The sequence below is a fragment of the Manacus candei genome, unplaced genomic scaffold (genome assembly GCF_025592945.1).
Source record: "Manacus candei isolate 608988 ecotype Guabito, Panama unplaced genomic scaffold, ASM2559294v1 h1tg000019l, whole genome shotgun sequence".
NCBI lineage: Eukaryota > Metazoa > Chordata > Aves > Passeriformes > Pipridae > Manacus > Manacus candei.
In genome coordinates this window covers 4,421,701-4,441,993 of record NW_026138067.1, presented here as the reverse complement: position 1 = coordinate 4,441,993, position 20,293 = coordinate 4,421,701, and the positions used below count along the sequence as shown (strand labels likewise).

Here is a 20,293-nt window from a genome sequence, read left to right as displayed (position 1 = left end):
ATTCAAGGTCCTGAGTGATTTGAGAGGTCTCCCCCACCAGCTTCAGTTGCAGCCCATTCTCTAATGCCGCTGGAAATTTGCCTGCCCTGCTCAGTCCCTCATAATAGCTCAAGTGTTCCTACTGCCTTTGAGTGGTTTCCTCTTCTTCCATCATGACCCTTTGGGCATTTGCCTCAGCTGTGCTACACAAGACCACTGTTGCTCTTGACGGGCAGCTTCCCTCCAGTTTGTTACAGAGGTCACACCTTGTCTGTTGGGGATAAATGGCAAAGTGCTGGCAGGAGGAGGGCTGTGAGCAGAGGCCAGGGCTGCCCTGTTTCAGGCACAGCCAGTTCCAATTGGCTCCAGTGGACTTATCATAGGATATGGCTGCTCCCCTCAGCCAAGATGGTGGCAACTTGGGGAAGTACATTTTAGAAAGAGCAAAGAAATCCAGAGAGGGAAGGATGGAATAAAAAGAGTGATAAACAACAGAGGGAATACCAAGGCCAGAGGAGGAGGTTGGGGAGGAGGTTGAGGAGGAGAAGGTACTCTGTGTTGGAGCAAATATTCCCTCAGTCTGTGGAGGACCCAGGCTGCAGCAGAGGAAAAGAGTGAGAAGGAAGAAGGAGCTTCACAGTGCCTCACCAAAGGGACTGAGGGCAACCTGTGGTGATGGCAAGGAGGGGAGGAGAAGTGCTTGGAGTGAACTTGAACCTGGGAAAGGTGGAGAAAAAGTGTTTTCTCTAAGTGTGTAAATGCTAGTTTCTTCTTCTCTTCCCCACCTGAATCAAAAATGATTTATTCTAATTGGCAATACATTAATTTCCCCAGTTTAAGGTTTTGTTTTGCCTGTAACAGTAATTGGTAGTCTATCTTCCTGTCCTCACCTTGACCCCAAGACCTTTCTCTTTTCTATTTTTCCTGGTTTTCCCCTTTGTCCGGTTGCACGGTGGTGGAGGGTGGAAATGAGTGAATGAGCAGCTGGGTGGGAGACTGGCTGCTGGTGAGGGCATGTCCCACCACACCTTGTCTCTCTCTTTTTGATGCATTTATTGAAGAACTGTTCTGATTATTTCAACTGGCTACAACACAACAATGACATTCTGTTACCTTTTCAGGCACTTTAAATCTCTCTGAGGAAGGGAATGCAGAGACATTCAATGGAGGTGGCCAGGAGACATAAATATAATGTTCATGCAAGGTTTGTTCTTACATTTCCAGAGCAAAGATGATGACTTGGAATATTATTAAGAACCATGGGATAATTATCAAGTGTAGAAAATAAACATCTTCCAATGTGTTCCATACCAACCTGACTGTGATACTGACACCTTGAGGCTCAAATCAGAGTAAGATTCCACTGAAGTATGCAAGGCACACACTACTAGGTAGTCTCAGTCTTAAAGATCCTATAATCAAACCCAGTTTTTCAGTACTTGATCTAATGAATAAGTAAAACACTGCATTGAACTGACAACCCTGAAGCAGTGTGTCTTGGCACACTACGCTCTCATTGTGCAATTCATGCAACTTCTGTTCATCAAGGATAACTCCTGAGGTCTGTGAGTTATTATAAAGTCAAACACTGTTGTGGTTTGTTCCCAGTTCAGTTTAATTCCTGGTCCAAAGTACACCTTCTGCCTCATTTCTGAGTTTTGATCCACAGGAAAGGCTTAAAATCTATCAGGACACAGATGGGATTGAGAATTTTTCTAAAATGTCATTTCACCCAAGGCATTACTCACCAGACAGTTGCAGGAGCTCATAGCTCCTGTGTAGCTCTCTCTATTTTTAATAAGTTTTAAAAAGACTTGGGGCACAGTTGATGTTGGGACTGAGGACAACGGATTAATTGGGGATTAATTAAAAGAGGGCAGGGGCAGAATTAACTGCTAGGCAAGGGGAAGGATGATGATAGACCTTTCCACATTTTTCATACCACTTTAAACCCCAGTCGCCAGCCACAAAGTTGTTGGCTCCACTTTTTCCTGCATGTAAAAGAAAGGCAGGTTGCTGAGTTGCTGAGGACTAGCCCTGAGTTAGGGATGGGACTGTGTTCTGCTGCTTGTTCCAACCTCTTGGACAAGAAGAACAAACCATGCAGCCCTGTCTCCTTTGTCAGAAGTAAAGGTTCTTCACTTGGAGCTCTTAGACCATGCTGCTAAGGACCGTTCAAGAGTGCTTTCCCCCTCAATGAGGAGTGGCAACTAACATCAACTAACAGTCTTTTGCTCTTGTCACAGTGACCAAAAATTGTAAGGAATTTCCGTTGGGTGTTGCTACAGACAGGCTGGCAGGGAAGGAAGACACTTTATTTTATGGACATAGCTGCCCTGCACATATATTCTCACAGAAGGAGCAAGGGAGATCACTGGTTCAGTTCCTGCTTCCCCACAGTTCAGAGTTTGCTTCATGCATGCCATGTTTGGGTTGTTTGCTCATCTGACATTACCTGAGGAAGATACCTTGGTTGGAAGCCACAAGAGAGTAAAACATTAAACACTTGTCTCTGTTTTTTATGTTTTCCCAAATTTCACAAATGCAGCAAACTTTAGTGCTCAGTACATCTGAGGAGGGTGGAACACAGCATCTTGTAATGAGCACAGCACATGTGGTACTGTGTGGCCTACCACTCATTAATGTGAAAGGCAAAGAAGATTCATGAAATGCCATAAATGCACTGATGTATGTCAGTCTAAAAAGCATGTGGAAGGCAACCTTCTATTGCTGTGGTCAGTACAGTACACGCAACCAAAAGCTGAAATGTGGCAGGCAGTTTCTGTTTTGCTGTATTCTTGCCTTCAAGGCATTTTGAGGCAGTTAAATAATGTGTAGATATTACTTATCTGATGCTGGTAGTTATGATTGAATAACACTTCAATTACTTAAAAAATTAAAAATATTATCCAGATACTTGTCTCCTCATGAATATGTTCCAGCCTTGCCAAATTATTAATAAAAATTTACCAGCAAATTTACCTCAAGCAAAAACTACTGTCCCAGACAGTTATTATGATTTATACCATACATCCCTATCAAACTTAAAAAAACCCCAAAAGAAGTACTTAGTGTACGTCAGTGAGTGAGTAGAGTTTTGGCCCTATTCACTCAAAGTTCTGCAAACTGAAGCTTACTCTCAATCCAGTTTGCAGTTCTGTCTCCCTGTTAAGTGAAATATGTATGTACATACACACACATGCACTAAGTACCATTTATAGGCCATGTCTTTGGTATGCAGTTAAGAAGGATCATATGTATTAGTAATGCTAGAACTACATGTAATGTAATATCATTATTTCCATTTTATATGTTAATTTTAAAGAAATATTGGGCGATTGGACAGGGAATAAATTAGGAGACAGGGACCCTTTAATTTCAGTGTTACTGAATCCAATCTGATGCAATGGCAGATAATTTGGAACTGCTACTTGGTGATACACCTGAAATGGAATACTGGTGTTAGTCTCATCCTGTGGGACCAGTTCCAGCAGAGAGCCTGAGAACTAACGAAATGTTATGACTCTAAATGATGATTCTGTATCACTTCAGAAAACTTGCCTTGCTATTGCTTTTGTTTTGTTCTTCACATCTATTCTCCCTCAGATTGCTGATCTACCACCTCTATGAGCTCAGCAGTTTTAAAGGGCTTGAAAAGTTTTTCTCAACAACCCTAGCACCTCTCCCTTTAAACAACTAAAATTTATCCCTTGTTTATTTGAAGTATGTATACTTTGAAACTTTCAGAAGTCTATGTGGAGTTTACTGCTCCAGACAATAAAACCAATCATCTTTTTCAGAAACCTGTAAACACAGAAAACTCTTCTGGGTAGATTTATGCTTTAGTGTCATTCAAAATACACAACCCAATCATACTCATTCAGCCTTGCTTTTGTGGTTTACTTCCAAATAATGCAACATATGAGGACTATTTTGGAATTTTTTTAAACCATCTTTTAGATTTGTAAGTACTTATATTAAGTACTGTGTACTTCACTTTTCTCCCATCAGATATGGCATATTTATTAAAACATTTAATAATCTTTGAGAGTGCAGTTCTGAAGTTGCTCATTCAAATACTTTTGATATCAACACAAACTGTGATTATGCACTTCAAAAGGAGCTTTATACATTTTGTTTTGACATCTCTCCTGCTACTGCATGACACAAAATGTTAGACTATGAGACAAATTCCTGAAAATACCTAGTGCTGCATTATGTTATTAAGATGCACACTTACAACAGGTTGCAAGAATGGTAGTGGTCATTACCAGACCATTTAAAAAGGGCAAAATGCTTTTTCATTTGTGTCTGTACTGCCATTGTGTCTGCACTCCTCATGATCCCTTTTGATTGGCTGTTTCTTAAGTACTATTAATGGGGAATGGTCTTAGATGATGAGCTGTGGCTTCATTTGTCTCCTTCAAGGTGTGGAAATCTAGTTTTTAATCATCAGACATTGAGATCAGAAATGGAGAGAATGGTGCTGTGCAGATACAGTAGTAGACCTGATTCAGCAGACCCCGTTTCTGTTACTGATTCTCTTATTATACAGTAACTGGTGGCCAAGGCCAGACTGGTTTGGGCCACAACTTCTACATCTTTTACATGAGAAGAATCATTCTGACTCACTTGCAAATATGTTTGACTTCAAAAAAAAGAGAAACATGCATTAATGATTTACAGATAAAAGCATCAATGAACTGAGTATTTCCATAGATTTGGGACCCTCAGTTTCCTCTGTTGAGAGCACTGAAAAATGGCAGGTGTCCCTTCATTGCTCCTTGGGTGCCTTATCCAGTGTAATGGGGGACATTTTCTATCACTTGCATGCTTATGAAATGGCCCACCTCAGTCCCACCCAACACTATTGATCCAGTCAAAAATGTTGACTTTGGCCTGTGTGTGTAAAAGGTACTGAAAAGAGACCAGATGTTTCAAAGTTCTGTCCCAAACTTGGAAAAGAAAATCCTTAAATTATTTATGTTTCTAATGTTAAATACTGGGCCAAAGTGATCACTGTAAATCTGTATTTGGCCAATGGAGATGTAATCCAGCTTGAATTTGACCTATTTAAACTGTCCCACTACATTCAACTGATGATTTTTGTTACTAGAAATGTTTTTAGCCAGCCACTGAGAATCATGAGAATCATATAGCTAAGATGGGGTTAACTGGTATTTTTTCTTAAGCTTATGGAACGCTGTTGGTTTTAATATATTCAGTAGTTGCTGTAAAAATGTTATGGAAAGACAGGTTTGAACAAAAATTTTAGATCCGAATGTGTAGTTACAGTTCAAACCTACCTCTAATGGCCTGATTTGGAGCATTCCCAGGATTTCAGAGAGTTATAATTCACATCTGTGTTTCTAACTCCTTCATGCATGATTGTTTGAATGTGCACTTTTGGAACAGGTCCACGTCTAATAGGCTAAATTGTAGTTCCCAAATCAGAAGCCACATGGTATAGCTATATAGTTTTTTATTTTTCCTCTTATAACATAGTCTTCAAATAAGGTTCTGTTAGTCCAGCACATTGGATTAATACAAAACACCAAAGTCTACACTTTCTGCCTTACCTGCTAATGAACTCGCACATTTTGATTTCTACCAATGATTTAGTAAAGCATTTGTGCAATGGCCACAATGGAGACTTTTCTACCAAGTAATAATTTATCAGAGCACTGAAGCAGATTTGAATCATACAGTACGACTAAGCTGTCCTAGTATGGTAAAGGGTAGTCAAGGTAGACATGAGATTCTCTTGTTTTTAATACTCATTGAGCCAAGCTAATTTATATGTCAAGCACAAGCTGCATTTACTCGGATTTTCCTCTATTTCTCTACTAATTAAAATATTTTAGTTTTGTGGTAACATATGTGAAAGCGCTGACAACAGCATTGCTTATTCCACATGTTAATTATGTATTTGCTCATAGCATGCTGATGAACTGTGTGCATTTCTCACGTTAAGATTTGATTTTATATCAAAGGAAAAATGGAAGTGTAGTAAGTGGATTTGTGCTTTTGATTTTAGATATTTCATTTTGCTCTAAACAATCTTGTATGATTCCTCTGTACCACATGTGTTTGAAAATCTTTTGTTGGCAAGAAGTTAAAGAAGAAAGTAATACTTGCTTCTCAGAATAGGATTTTTGAACAAAGCAAGGCAATTGTGCTATTAATGAGAAAGCTAAATGAAACAAATGACAAGGCAAGCAAAAAAACCACACAGCATCACACTCAAGGAATTCACAGGCACACAATAGCTTATGCAATACTCCTCATCTGACAAAGTCAGTTAATACAGAGATTTCCTTGGAAATATTCATTGCAAAAGGCTGTGGTGCCTATGGTTCAGTAAATGCATTCAACAAGCTTACAGCATTCTTAGTAGTTTTCACCTGTAGGCAGTTCAATGAATTTTATCCCAGCTGCGAGCCCCAAGTGATCAGCACTGGGTTTGTAAACCCCAGACCCTGATTGGCTTGGATACCACTCATTCCTGAAAACAGTACTTTGGGAATTGAATCTGTCACATCTCTAGAATAATTTACACCTTTACAGTTTTGTGTGTGCATAAGTGTGTACAGGCATGTAGGCGTATATATACACACACAATACACAATACAACATATGCGTAAAATTACCTTGTTTGGTAAACTTCTTTATTGTCATAATCACAAAAGGCTTAAGTTTGATGTGTATCATCTTTTTCCTTATGCAATATTCCAACCATTTTCTTCTGTGTATTTTTTTTAAATGAAGGTCTTTGTTTCATTAAAATGTTTGGGTTTGTACTCACTTGCATTTGAGAAGACAGAGCCATTACACTTGCTTTGTTGAGGAGTATGACTCTTTCCAGGGGGCTACACAGATGCTGGAAAGAGAAATAAATGTGTTTTGGGGGAGTTCTTTTTCTTCTAGAAAGCATATTCAAGAAAAAAAATTAACTTTCCCTGTGTTTTTTCTCACAAATGAGAAAGTAATTTACAGCATGTGTTGGGCCATTCACTAAAGACTACAATAAATGATTTACTATTTTCAAGCTAACGAAGTGAATACTTGATCTAAAAAAGGAGAGTGTGTATGATTATGTTCATTTTCCATTTATGACCTTCCAGTTCAAAGATCATCTTAACTTCTGGCTGCCTGATCTCTGTAATTTGCTGAATGTATTGAAACTCGTTCTCTTAATTCATGTCTCCAGAGGTGCTCAGCACCTGGCAGTAGTAGGCCTTCAGAAAGCTGTCCAAAGGACAAAAGCAGTGATTTTTTTTTTTTTTTTTTGAGTGAAACACCAGGAAAGGATGGTTTTGTCACTGCAGTTCCACACAAAAGTATATTAAAAAAATAACAAAACAAAATCAAACCACAGAAATACCTAGTTTTGGTTGGGCTTGTCAGGGTAATGTAGTACTAATGGAAGATTGTATTACAAGACAATAGTTCTGTTTGGAAACAAACTGCCCAGAGAGCTTTTGGTATCTTTACTGTCATCAGAGGGGCTCTAAAAACAGATAAGTTATGCACATCTGCCAGGAATGACTAAGTATTTTCGGACCCATATTGGGGCAGGCGAGTCAGTAGATCAACTCTTGAGGGACTTATTTTCTCTGAATCCTTATTCAGGTTGTTCTGAACGCAAAAGCTTAGCCTCTGCTAAGGAATCTTACGAGAGTCAAGGGCCGTGACACTTCATTTGCTCTGCACCCGAAACTCCCACTGAAGCCAATTATTCAATCTAATTTAACAAAGACCACAGCTTCTCTGGCTGTGCAATTGTTGGTAACCATCAACAAACTGATTCATCTACAATTGGGCCAAATGTTACAAAATCTGTTTCTGAGTTCTTGTTTGTACCTCCATCATAAGATTACACCAAAATTAAAGCATGCAGTACTTGAACTAACTTCAAAGGCTTAGCTTGCACTTCTAGCTAGTTCAGCCTTTTTATTGGTTCATGTTTTCCATTTGGCTTCAACATTCTGTTCCTTACTGATGCCCTTCTAGAGTTTCATTTGCAAATATTACGTCCCTGGTTAGTGAGCCATGCTAATTAATACTGTGGTGGAGGCTATGGATTATAGTAATCTCATGCCTCTTGCTTGGAAAAACACTGCAGTTTTTCCAGACGTTTACATGTAATGCCATACTGAATATGGCCAAATTTGTCTCAGAAAAATGTATCCCGAACTCATTTAACCAAAATATATTTAAGTAAGGTTGCTTATGCTGTTATCTATTGCCAGTTTTGTTAATCATGAAGCTCAAAAATTTCAATGCTGTAGAAACCTGAGACCCACAATTTCCTAATTAGATTATTTCAAACAAAACATTAAAGTTAAAATAGGCTCATTTAAGTATACATATTTTTAAAAGTTTATGCCAATAACAAGTTTGTTAAAAAAAAACATGAACAGATGATTTGTCTACTTCTGGAAGCCTCACACCTTTGACTGTGCCTCACCTTTCAAACCTGGGACCACAATCTGACATGGATTTTAGCTCCAATGGGGATTTTGTAGTTAGAGACTGCCTGAATTCTGGGACTTAAAATGTTGCCAAGGTTATGATTGTAAAGAAAATCTATTATATTTGCAGTACCATCAAATACCAAATAAAAGCTGTGGAGCCTTTACAAAACATAGCAATCCTGTCGATAGATTATTCCAATAAAGAAATAAACAAAAGAAATGGCATTTTTTTTTAGGAAGAATCTCTTATTAGACCAGGTAATGTAATTGGAAACAATGAACAAGCTTTCAGGCTCACAATTTTTTCACCAGATCATAAAGAGGTCGAGAAATACATCATCTCTGGGTTACTTGTTTTATTTTGGGTTTTACTGTGTTCATTAATTCTCTTTTCATAAATGGACATGATTCGGTCGACGTGACTGAACTATGATGAGACAAGGTACAACAAATCTGAGACACCCCTCACTCCTTCTAGACTCTAATTTCAGACACAGCAATGAAAACTTGCCAGCATCTCGTAAGGCTTACAGTGTCATCACCTCAATGTGAATTAAAACAGACTAAAATGAGATGTTCAGAAATCTATGAGAAAAAGTCTAAAAACTTGTCACAGAAACCAATTGCAAAGTGATACTTTATACATAACCTGAGCCAATCTTTTTTTGTCAGAATGAGCTCTGTGTTGTACTAGGTAAATCAAATAAATGGCAAAGATATCTCTAGGTTAAATCCTACAGTTGTAAATTTTTAGGTATCACTCTCTCAGGGTGCAGTCCCCAACCTGAGCAAGACCCTTCTCCTCTCTCTGCAGCTCTCTCCTCTGAGAGGAGCACACTGAGCCAAGAGCTGCCCAGAGCAAGTATGTTGAACCTAACTAAGGACGGGGCAAATGTAGTGCCCTGTGGGGAATGAGTCCAATCTTCCATTTGAAAGAGACTTTCCCACTTTACAGCCACTGTCTTACACCCTTGGAGAAGTTGTTCTATTATTTTCTGTGAGAATTTTTTCCTTGAACAAAATTATAGCTGTGTGAACAGCAGCAGTTGGCCACTTTCTGCTTTCCTGGAGGTCTGTTGATCACTGGTCACATCTAGGAAAAACAGAAGCTAACAAAGGGTCTGGCCTAAACCCTATTACAGTATGAGGAACACTCCTTGTTTCAATGGCTTTGGATTACTGAAGGGTACACATGAATCTTCTGCTCAGACTTACTGTAATGCATCCATGATCAAGGAGGGAGCACTAGTAAATGTACCAGGTGCTTGTGTGTAGTATTTGCCTGTAAAGATGGTTTAACTCCACATGTTCCTGGAAAAACAAGGATGAGGAATGAAAATATTTTTTCAGAGTAAGGCACCTCTACTCAAATACAGAGCAGTAAAGGAACAGGATAAAAATGTTCTCTTTGACGAATTTATTTCTATTGCAGACAGGCTACATAACGTTTTAAACCACAAAAGACAGAAGAATCTTGACATCATTAAAAGGGCTTTGAGCAAGGAACAGGAACCGGAAGGAGGTGTTTCTTGTGGGTGTGGTTTTGGTCTTTTCTAAGAAAACAGATGATAATGTAGAATGTTTATGGCAATGAATGATGAAATCACACTTGTCTAAGTTCAGCTTCTAGGTGAGAATGACACATATAGGAAGTTCTATTTGTTTAAAAACTGAGTTTATCTAACCAAGGGTTTCCTGTTGCTAAAATAAGCAGTGTATTTATTTCAGATAGTCCGTCTGAACCTGGAGGACAGAGTGAGAACAATTAATGCAGAAAAATACTCCAGAAAAAGTGGGGGGGAAAGTGTCACATCAGTGTTAATGTCTCATCTGTAGAACCTGGTGTGTTTTCTGGTTCTTGGGCCTGAATACAGCCATGCTGGGAACTTGGGAAATAGCTATTTTTTTAACAGTATAACTCATGATGTTACCAAACACAGGATCATTCGCATAATTATATCATTATTTCATGTGTATTGAATATACCAAAATCTGTCTATTTACAAGTGGAGCAAAACTTAAGAAATCACTTTTTTGAGATTTTTCTGTTTGAGAAACATGCATACAATCAACAAAGGCTTGTGAAATCCCTGCCTGCTCCATTTATTGTGATTTGAACATTTTTTTTCCTGTCCTTTGTTTATAATGCTCTTTTGGAAGTACAAAAATATTTTCCTTCCCCCTACTAATTTTGACTTTTTCCATTTTGGAATTATTGATTCACCCTCATTTTTTTGTGCAGCTGCCATTCCAATTGTGTCAAAAAACTTCTTGTGCCACAGTATCTTTGTTTTTTTCACAGCGCCGTTGGTTTAGGTAGACACAGCTGTAGCAAGAGAGTATTTGATTAGTTAATTTCTGGCACACAAAGGGGAGGAGGAGCACAGATATATGCATTTTCATATGTGGCACATAGCATTGTTTAATTTCTTTTTCTTTTTTGATAGAGAGGTGTATTTTATATTAAACTAAACTATTTGGGAATGCAGCTGGCTCAGGGGATTGCTGATGTCCCATGTGATCTTTCTCCAGTAGATTTTTTGTTCTAATTTGATCCAGATTATGACTATCTGAAGACTTTTTGTGGCATATGCAAAATCACTTGATTGTCACAGTCCTATTCCTAGTTGGCGTCAGTCCACACCACAGAAAGTACAGTCCTAAGTATCACAGCTGTCACTCTTTGTGGAAGAGACAAGGATTCACTGCCTAAATTTGCTCTCACTGAAGTCAGAGGTAAATTTTATTTCAAATTTCAGTGGAGCACAAGCAAGAAATTATTTAGCATTAATGCCTTCCTTCACTCCTCAAAAGGTGATCCCTTTCAAGGACCCCATGGAGAAGCGTAAACTGTTGCTGGCACTTTGGTATTTCAGAGAGGAAAAGAGGACTGAAGATTCTACTTTGATAACTGTGGCTCCTTTTGAGCAAGCAGTCCAAAATTTTCCCAATTTTGTCCCAAAAATTGTCCCAAAGACAGCTGGACTAGGTGCCAGGGACCTCAGAGACTGGGTGGACTGGGAAGGAAACAACTGCTGTTGTCTCTGTATTATATGCCTTTGTGTTTTCAGAAGGTTTATTTGCTTTCATGCATTTAGATGCAGAGAGTCCAGTCAGGTCCAAAACCACATTCAGCCTTATAATCCATTCAGAAACTGAGTCACAGGAAGCAACTCTGTGCACTGACTTAATGGAGCTGATGATCTCTGCCTTCCTTCCATTGCTCTTCCTCCAGTGTATCCTCAATCCCTTTTTTATCTCCTACTTGCACAGTCCCTTTACACAGAACAATAAGGAGTTGGCTGTATATTCCACAGTAATGACATCAAAGAATGATAACAATTAGCACTTCATTTAGCATCTTAACTATAACACAAAGATGCCTAGCCAGCAGTATCTCAGGCACATGGGAAAACTGGTCACACAGAAAAGAATTCAAGGACCTGGCCAGCCATGAAGTAAGCTATTGAAAACAGCAATCAAATTTTTTTTATTTGCAGACCTAGTTCCATCCACCAAACTACCCTGCCTCCACAAGACTGATGTTTATAGGAAAGTTACTCGTATATAATCTGTGATGAGAGTAGCCACAAAACCTGCTATGCTTTTATTCCAATTAATTTTGTATCCTCTTTTTCTTGAGGTCAAGTTCAGTAAAGAATTTCTTTCTCATATCTAATCTAAACCTGCCCTCTTTCAGTTTAATTCCATTCTCCCTTTGTCCATGTTGCTACCAAAGATGTTAGACAGTGCTGGTCCCAGTACTGACCCCCGAGGAAGGCCTCTCCTCACTTGAATGTAGACCATTCAAGTGGTCTACACTTGAATATCAAGCCGTTGACCACAACTCTTTGAGTGCAACCATCCAGCCAATTGCTTTAGTCCTTATCCACTGAGTGGTCCATCAATCAAATCCATGTCTCTCTAGTTTAGAGACAAGGATGTTGTGCAGGACAATGTCAAATGCTTTGCGCAAGTCCAGGTAGATGATGTCAGTTACTCTTCCCTCATCCACCAACATTGTCACCCTGTTGTAGAAGGCCACCAAATTTTTCAGCACAATTTGCCCTTGGTGACATATCTTGCTATTCTTTCTGCATTACATCATTAACATTTGGGGTTTTGTGTTAATCCACATGGGGGAAAACTGTTGGACAGACATTTTTCATTTTGGCCTCAACTATTGTAACAAACTTTTCTTCAGTTTGAGGAATGTTGTCCAAATTGTGTCTATCCAAACCACTCTTGCAAAGACCATTCTCCCAGCTTGTAGCCACAGCTGTACGAGTTCCCAATTTTCTACTGACACTTCCCTCTTAATTCCATCATAGGTAAAGCAACTTCTCTTCAGTTTTAAGGGCCCGTCTCTTCTGTCATTTTATGTCAGGATCTGCTGCCTTTGGCAAAGGAGTGAAAAGCTTGAATAAATACCTCATTGCACAAGAGGGACTTGTTTTTTCAAGGCAGGATTCCACAGCATTTAGTGTAAATCCCACAAAGATTCCCCAGGAATAAAAATGACAATTCCACATGCAGGTGGTGATTATGTGGAAATCATGGGCAAAGCACATGTGCCTCATTTCCAAGAAAGGTACAAAAACTGGCTAAGGGATATCAAGAAAGGATTAAAAATGGCTTAATTTGTTTCTAGGCTTGGCCAATAAGTCCTGGCAAACTCTATATTAAAGACTTGAGCCCCTTGGCATCTTAGTGTCACCCTGGGCATCCTTCAAGGGGGCCAGCACAGTCTTCTCCTATGGCTCTTAACAGAATCACAGAATCACAGAAGGGTTTGAGTTGGAAGGGACCTTCAAGACATAAAAAGGGACCTGAACATGAGCCAGCACTGTGTCCAGGTGGCCAAGAAGGCCCATGACATCCTGGCCTGTATCAGAAACAGTGTGGCCAGCAGGACCAGGGCAGTGGTTGTCCCCCTGTACTTGGCACTGGTGAGGCCACACCTCGAGTGCCATGTCCAGTTTTGGGCTCCTCACTACAGGAAGGACATTGAGGTGCTGGAATGAGTCCAGAGAAAGGCAACAGAGCTGGTGAAGGATCTGGAGCACAAGTTTGATGAGAAGTGGCTGAGGGAGCTGGGGTTGCTCAGCCTGGAGAGGAGGAGGCTCAGGGCAGACCTTATGGCTCTCTACAACTCCTGGAAAGGAGGCTGTTTCCGGGTGGAGGTCGAGCTCTTCTCCCAGGCAACAAGTGACAGGACAAGAGGGTACAGTCTTAAGCTGCACCAGGGGCGGTTTAGGTTGGACATTAGGAGGAATTTCTTTACAAAAGGGTGATTAGACATTGGAGTGGACTGTCCAGGGAGGTAGTGGAGCCACCGTCCCTGGCGGTGTTTAAGGAAAGACTGGATGTGGCACTCATTGTGTGTTTGACACGGTGGTGTTCGGTCACAGGTTGGACTCCACGATCCCAGAGGTCTTTCCCAACCCATAGGATTCCGCGCCCCTGATTTGTCCCTGCGCGGGGCCGGGCGCTCCGCACGGCCGCGTTTGGCCCGCGCCGCCCGCCGTAGGCCGGCTCCCGCGCATGCGGAGTGGCGCGGGCGCAGCGGGAGCGCGGGCGGCGGCGTCAGGACCTCGGTGGGAGCGGAGGTGAGGCCGCGCCGCCCGCCCGCCCGCCGGGCCCCCGGGCTCCCTCTCCCCCCCGGGCTCCCTCTGCCTTCCCTCGGCCCCCTCATCCCGAGAGTGCCAGCCGCCGCTCCCCCCTTGGTCGCGGCCCCGCGGCAGCGCCGTGACCTCTGCGCGTCCCTGAGGGCGGCGGGGCTGGGCCCTGCGGCGGCGGCAGAGCGGGGCCGGGGTGCTCCCGGAGCGGGGAGCGGCGCGGGGCCGGGCCCAGCCCGGCTCCAGGATCGCTTAGAGTGTCTTCTGACCTGAATTCCGGGACAGCAGGCCTGGAAGGGAAGACCTTGCAGGGAGGGGGGATTTAGTGTGAGCAGCGAAGGCCAGTCTTGATTCCACAAATAGTGGATGCAAGGAGTGTAAAAACTGATTTAGATTCATGTCATAAATAGGTTGCCCTTGAATGTTGTCCCTTAAATATTGTCATTGGAAGGTCAAATACACGGGAGCACTGTTGCTTATCTTGTGAAGATGATAATTACACCATACAAAAAGCACGATCTCGATCTAGAAAATTGTTTCAGTAGAGCTGCTTCTCCTGCAACTCTCTTTGTCTCCTTTTTTCTTTTACTTTTCATCTTTTAGGAAATAAAGTCACCATGTCGTCTGCACTGTTGCCCAAGCCACAAATGCGGCGCCTGTTGGCCAGAAGGATGAAGTTTCACCTTTTTGGGGCATTTTTTGTGTCAATAGGATGTGCAGCTTTATACAAGGTGGGCTCTGTAGTCATTCAGTTACAAACTGTGCTCATTGGAGTGTTTTAAGAATTCATAATATTTTTCTGTTGAGATTCAGTTGAGCTGTTTATCAGAAAGGTTTAGTAATGTATTTTTGTAAGCATGATTTCCAAAAAATAAATAAATCCTGCTAATCTTCATTTGAAGAAATAATATGAATAACCTGTTGCTTTAAGCTGTGTGGTCAAGATCACGCAATTTGTGGCAACTTAACCTGGAGTCTCTCAATCCCATACTGCTCTTGATCGTCCACACAGTTGATGCACATGAACTCTGGATAGTTTGTGTGTCTCTCTGTCACATTTTCCTAGACTCAGAGTTGTCAAAGCCTTATTTTATCTCTTGACTGATTTCAGAAAACTAACTCTTAAGCAATTTGGAAAACCCATCCTTCACACTAAAGATATCAGTGTGGGAAGGGGTGGTGTGGTCCTTCTGTCCTTTCTTTTGAAGTATCATGTGGAAATGGACCATTACATTTCCAGAAAAACACACTTAGAGGTTGGTCTTCTGATAAAGATAAGAGCAGTAGTTGTTCTTGAGTGCCTTTAACTAAATAATTCTGGGATCTCACACACGAAGCAAACAACACAGTGTGAATTCCTGGGGAAGAACAGGATCTTGGTTTGCCCATTGAACTCACACATATACTATTTGCAGCAGAAAGCTGTACAAAGTGACTAGAAATGAAGGTAATTTCAGGTAATTCACAAAACTTTAAACTTCTCAGAGCAACAAATGTCTATCAGAAACAATAAGCTCGCACAGTTAAAGCTCAACATGTACTCAGTACATCTGTTAAGAGGTAGACAAGCTTGTTTGTGGTCAGAGTTAACAATATAAATTTTTTAATATTCTCTGGGTGTATCCCTTTTTTGGCACCCCCACTTTAATACCCTGGTAAGGTGGCAGACCATACTTAGAACCAGTAACTCGGATCTCAGTAGGGATTTACTTTGTTACTCGTTAGATACTGTTGTACAAACCCACCTTGGACTTCTCTTCACGTTTTTGGGGGATTTTTGAACATACTCCTGTGCTTCAGGTGAATGAATATCCAGGGAGTCAGGATTGTGTCTTTTTATGTTGGTGAGCTGTCAGAGTGGCTTGGCAGTCTTGTAAAATTTTACCAGGCTTCTGAAATTGACCTACGATGTAAGTCAAATGTAGCCAAATTTCAGTTTAGGATGCCATTTTATCTGGAGTTACAGTTTTGCAGCTGCCCAGAGGCATAAAATTTGCAATAATGACATGGTTTATGTATAAAACTGTTAGCAGGGATGGTGTTGAACACATGAGCATCAGTATAAATGGAGCAGGTTTGGATCTTAAATATGCGATGTGCTGCTTTGTAATGTACCTTCTTTTTAAGATTTTACTTCAGACATTTGTTTTCCTGACCAATGGTCAGATAGCCCGAACTCTGGATTTTAACAGGAAAAAAGTAATATTTAATAATTTCAGCTAAAGGCCTTTTAGACTAATATCCACTGATAGAAATCATAGCACTAACCAAAAAAAAATTCTGTTAATAAAGCTTTGCAAGCTTTAATTTTCCGTGTGTTACTTTCCAGTTTGGAATCGCTGAACCCAGGAAACGAGCTTATGCAGAGTTCTATAAAAACTATGATGCTATGAAGGACTTTGAAGCCATGAAGGCAGCTGGTGTGTTTGAGTGTGCACCACCCAAATGATGGTAAGCTGCATTTTTAGGTAGTAAGCTACTCTGTGTTAGTGCAGGAGTAAGTGAGATTGTTTCAGTGGGATGTTGTGCTTCTGTTGGGAGGTTCTTCCTTTTTTTTCAAATCGAAAGGGATTTCTGAAGAAAAAGAATACAAATTGCACTCAAGAGACCTCTGGGTAATAAAAATGTGAAGAAATAGGGGAATTGAGGGCTGGGGGTAAGGGCAGGATAGGAGCTCCTGAGTAGCTTTTGGGTAATTTATTTAACTCGTATGATATAGGAGACAGAGTGGTGATGCCAGGCCTTTGCCCTCCTTGTGAAACCATGGAGAGGAGACAAAGTTCTTGTATTAAACTCCAAGTCTTCCCTGATTCCACTGTTATGTTGATGCTGTCACATCTTGAACTGCTTAACTTGGGGCTGTCTCTATGTACTGCTTACATACTTGTGGTGGTACAGTGAGTGAGAAAATGGAGAGGCTGTTTCTCTCTCATAGCTTGCATCTTAATGTAAGAAACAGACAGCTTCTGCACATCCTTTTGTATTTTAAAGTTGGTGAGAGGGGGAAGATAACTAGTCATGGGGGAAAATACATTCATATGCACACACACACATATATATATAAATCGCAGTGACGTACAGCTCTGTGTTCTCCCTTACTTGCAACACCAGGAAAAAAGTCTTGATTTCAACTGTGCTTTAATTACTAATAACTGCACAAGCTCATGTGACAACTCAATAAAGAGTTTCTCCACCTTTCTTGATGCAAATTTTTTACATTGAGTTCTCTGCTTCTTCTAAAATTACTTCAGACTAATCCAGAATGATAGCTTTTTCATTCTTTTGGAATGTTTTCATATTGTGATCATTACGTGATAATCTGTGGCTCTAATTATCCTAGCCAGCTGGGTTTTCTCAGCCTGTTTGTGTGAAGCAGCAACATTGAATAAAAGACTTGTACTTAACACTGTTAATACTATATTCTGTTTTGTGACAATCTGCAACTCTGTGGTTTCTGCATAACACAATTACATAAAAAGCCCAGAGCTCCATCTCTTCTAAAAAATTAGAGAAAAAGGAAAAAAAAAACTTTGTCAGTCCCAAACTACCAACTCCCAGTTGGTTTTTTTTGGTTCGTTTTTTTTTTTTTTTGTTTGGACAGTGGGATACTGCCACTCTTTAGCTATGAGTGCAATGAAGATAAATAATGAAATTATAAATTCACCTGGTTTAAACCAACCAAGGTTTAAATCTTGGTAATTCTGCCTCTGGTTTAGTCCTATTGCTAATATATAGTCACTTTTAAAGTTCCTTAGACACTGATTGCATTCTTTAGTCAGGTGGCCTTCATCAGTGTATTCTGAAGGGCCATCTGGTGGTAAAATCATTTGAAACAAACACTGTCAACAAGGATGCATGTTGAATATTTAATTGGAATCATGAGCAGGATTTTTTTCAATGCAAATAGAGCTGTTAGCTTGTGTTCCCATTTGCAGATTAAAAATAAAAAGTTGCACATTGTGTGCACCTGTTAAAATTAAATGTTTCCTAAACATTTCTTCCCTTTTTTAATTGTACTGGCTCAAAAAAAAATGTGAGAGAAATCTTTTTATGTGATTTTGTTTGAATTGCTGATGCTTCTTATTCCTTAGCCTATTTATAAAGAACGTATTTTTCACTCTATAGTAGAAAGATGTTGTTTTTTGTTGTGCCTGCACATTAATGCAAAAGTAGAAGGGGAAAATGTTCTGTAAAGGACAAGTACACAAAACAGATGGAAGACATTTTTGGTTGCCTCAGTAGTTTAAATCTTAGCTATGGAGGTTGAATTTGATGTCTTTTTTTTTTTTTGGTAGAGTTACCTAAAGGGTACAGTGGTCATGCACACTCTACATCTCTTATTTTGTTGGACTGTGTTCTGTATGTGACAGTAAATACAGTGGCTTAACCTCACTGAATACTCACTCTGGAATCAGTACTTAGCCCCAAAAGGGTAGGGAGGCACCTTGGCACCTCAGTGTTTCATCAACTTGGTGTGGTCTCTCTGTGGTGATCCTGACAATGGAAACTAAGTGCACGTATAAATCTGAGGAGTGTCCTACCTCTACCTCTGCTGTGTGCTCAGTCATAGAAAAATGGGGCAAGCTTGGAGTTTGGTGCTAACCACTTGCATGACTCTTGTCATGGAGCACAGCTGGTCTTGGATGGTGTTCAGTATAATAGGGAGAAGCAATTTGAATTTGGTTTTCTTCCTTCCTTGGTAGGCTGCCTGCACCACTTGTTTCCTCTCTGGCTCCTATCCGAAGGCTGCATTCCTTTCTCCTGCAGTCCCTCAGCAAGATTGATTCAGTTACCAGTGTAGCATGTATAGAGAATCTGATGTGCTGTGCAGTGTTGTTCCAGCTCTTGATTTGTTCCATGTTTCACTTCTGTTTGCCACATGAAGGGTGTATGAATCTTAAACCATCAGGAAATAACAGGGGGAATTCCTCTAGACTAAACTACCACATAAACATGTCTCTCTGTTGCTTTGCATTCATACATACTAATATGTTTACTTAGAGCATGAAGTTTGTCCATCATAACGTAATTTTTTTTTATCTTGCAGATCCCATTTAGTCCAAGGAGACCTGATGACCGAACCTTATTTGTTCACTGAACTGAGAAGTGTAATGCACTCCAGTGCATGGCACACTCTAATGTAACTAAATAAATAAAATACGTATGTCAGTGGCATTTAGTTGTCTTCATTAATGTAGAAATGCTTAAAGGCTCAGATGCTGGGAAGAGTGGTGGAAACTACTCAAGTTTGCTCAAGGTGGTCAGAAACTGCACAAGATGACTAAGTCTAACTTTTCTTTCCTCCAGGAATTATTTGCATCTCTGTTGTGGCCAAATTCCACATTTGATAACACGACATATACCTAAGCATAGACAGCTAGGTTGTCCCAGCTGCTGATGGGAATATGCAAGAGGACAGATGTTACAGGAAGGGAGAGGACAGATTTCTGTAAAGGTCTGTGTTACCTCAGACTTCACAAGGTGAGCTGATCTTGAGAAGAAAGAATTTGGAGAGCCATTCTGGAAATACACTAGCCAACCTTCCTGACTTTTTTTGTTGTCATCACTGTATTGCCTTCCTTACAGCAGCAAACTGCTATAGCAAGCCTTACAGACTGCAAATGCCTATTCTTATACATGATATGTTAGTTACTCTAATTGGGAAATGACTGTAAACTGCAGGCATGTTCATGTGTGTTTGATGTATGAGGGGAAAGGGGGTATGGGCAGACAAAATAAGAAATACTTCAGTATATTATGGTAATGAAAATCTTGGCATGCTGCTTTTAGACACGTATCATCACCTTTTCAATATCTGGAAGTAGTCAGCTAAGCATAGTTGAGATCTCTGCTACATTCTGTGCAGTCTGAGACCTGATGCTCTTATGCCACGATACCTGTCAGTGAGGACAGGCTTTGTCACTGCCTGTTGCTCAGGAGAAAGGAGGTACTAGGACTGCAGCTTTTGTTTGCTGCATGTGGGTACTAGGAGAGCAGTCAAAAGCTGACTGCGTGAAAGGGGAGGTTTGGTAGGAAGCAGCATGACAAATTAGGCCATCTGTGTTGTATTTGAAGGTCTTCGGTTCAAATCCTGTTTGGAGTAACTCTTATTATTTTACATGGATCATTAACTACTTAACACTTAATAGGTATCCTTGAACAACATTTGGACTAATGAAAACACGTAAGTAATGTATGTGATCCAGAACACTTTTTAGA

General features: G+C 40.4%; 2 protein-coding genes across 2 annotated transcripts in view; both read left to right on the top strand.

The window, feature by feature from the left end:
- Positions 1–8,316, top strand: part of RGS22 (regulator of G protein signaling 22) — a 71,544-nt gene extending 63,228 nt beyond the window's left edge. Inside the window, exon 27 of the mRNA XM_051785255.1 lies at positions 1,101–8,316. Within this exon, the coding sequence (XP_051641215.1) occupies positions 1,101–1,109 (9 nt within the window). The 3' untranslated portion in view covers positions 1,110–8,316. The remainder of the gene's footprint in view (positions 1–1,100) is intronic.
- A 5,639-nt stretch (positions 8,317–13,955) lies between these two features.
- On the top strand, positions 13,956–19,249 carry LOC127470103 (cytochrome c oxidase subunit 6C). The gene is made up of 4 exons (XM_051785248.1): positions 13,956–14,065; positions 14,678–14,805; positions 16,404–16,525; positions 19,122–19,249. Exons 2-3 carry the CDS (start codon positions 14,692–14,694, stop codon positions 16,521–16,523), a joined length of 234 nt encoding a protein of 77 aa, XP_051641208.1. The 5' UTR covers positions 13,956–14,065; positions 14,678–14,691; the 3' UTR covers positions 16,524–16,525; positions 19,122–19,249.
- Positions 19,250–20,293: the final 1,044 nt, after the last annotated feature.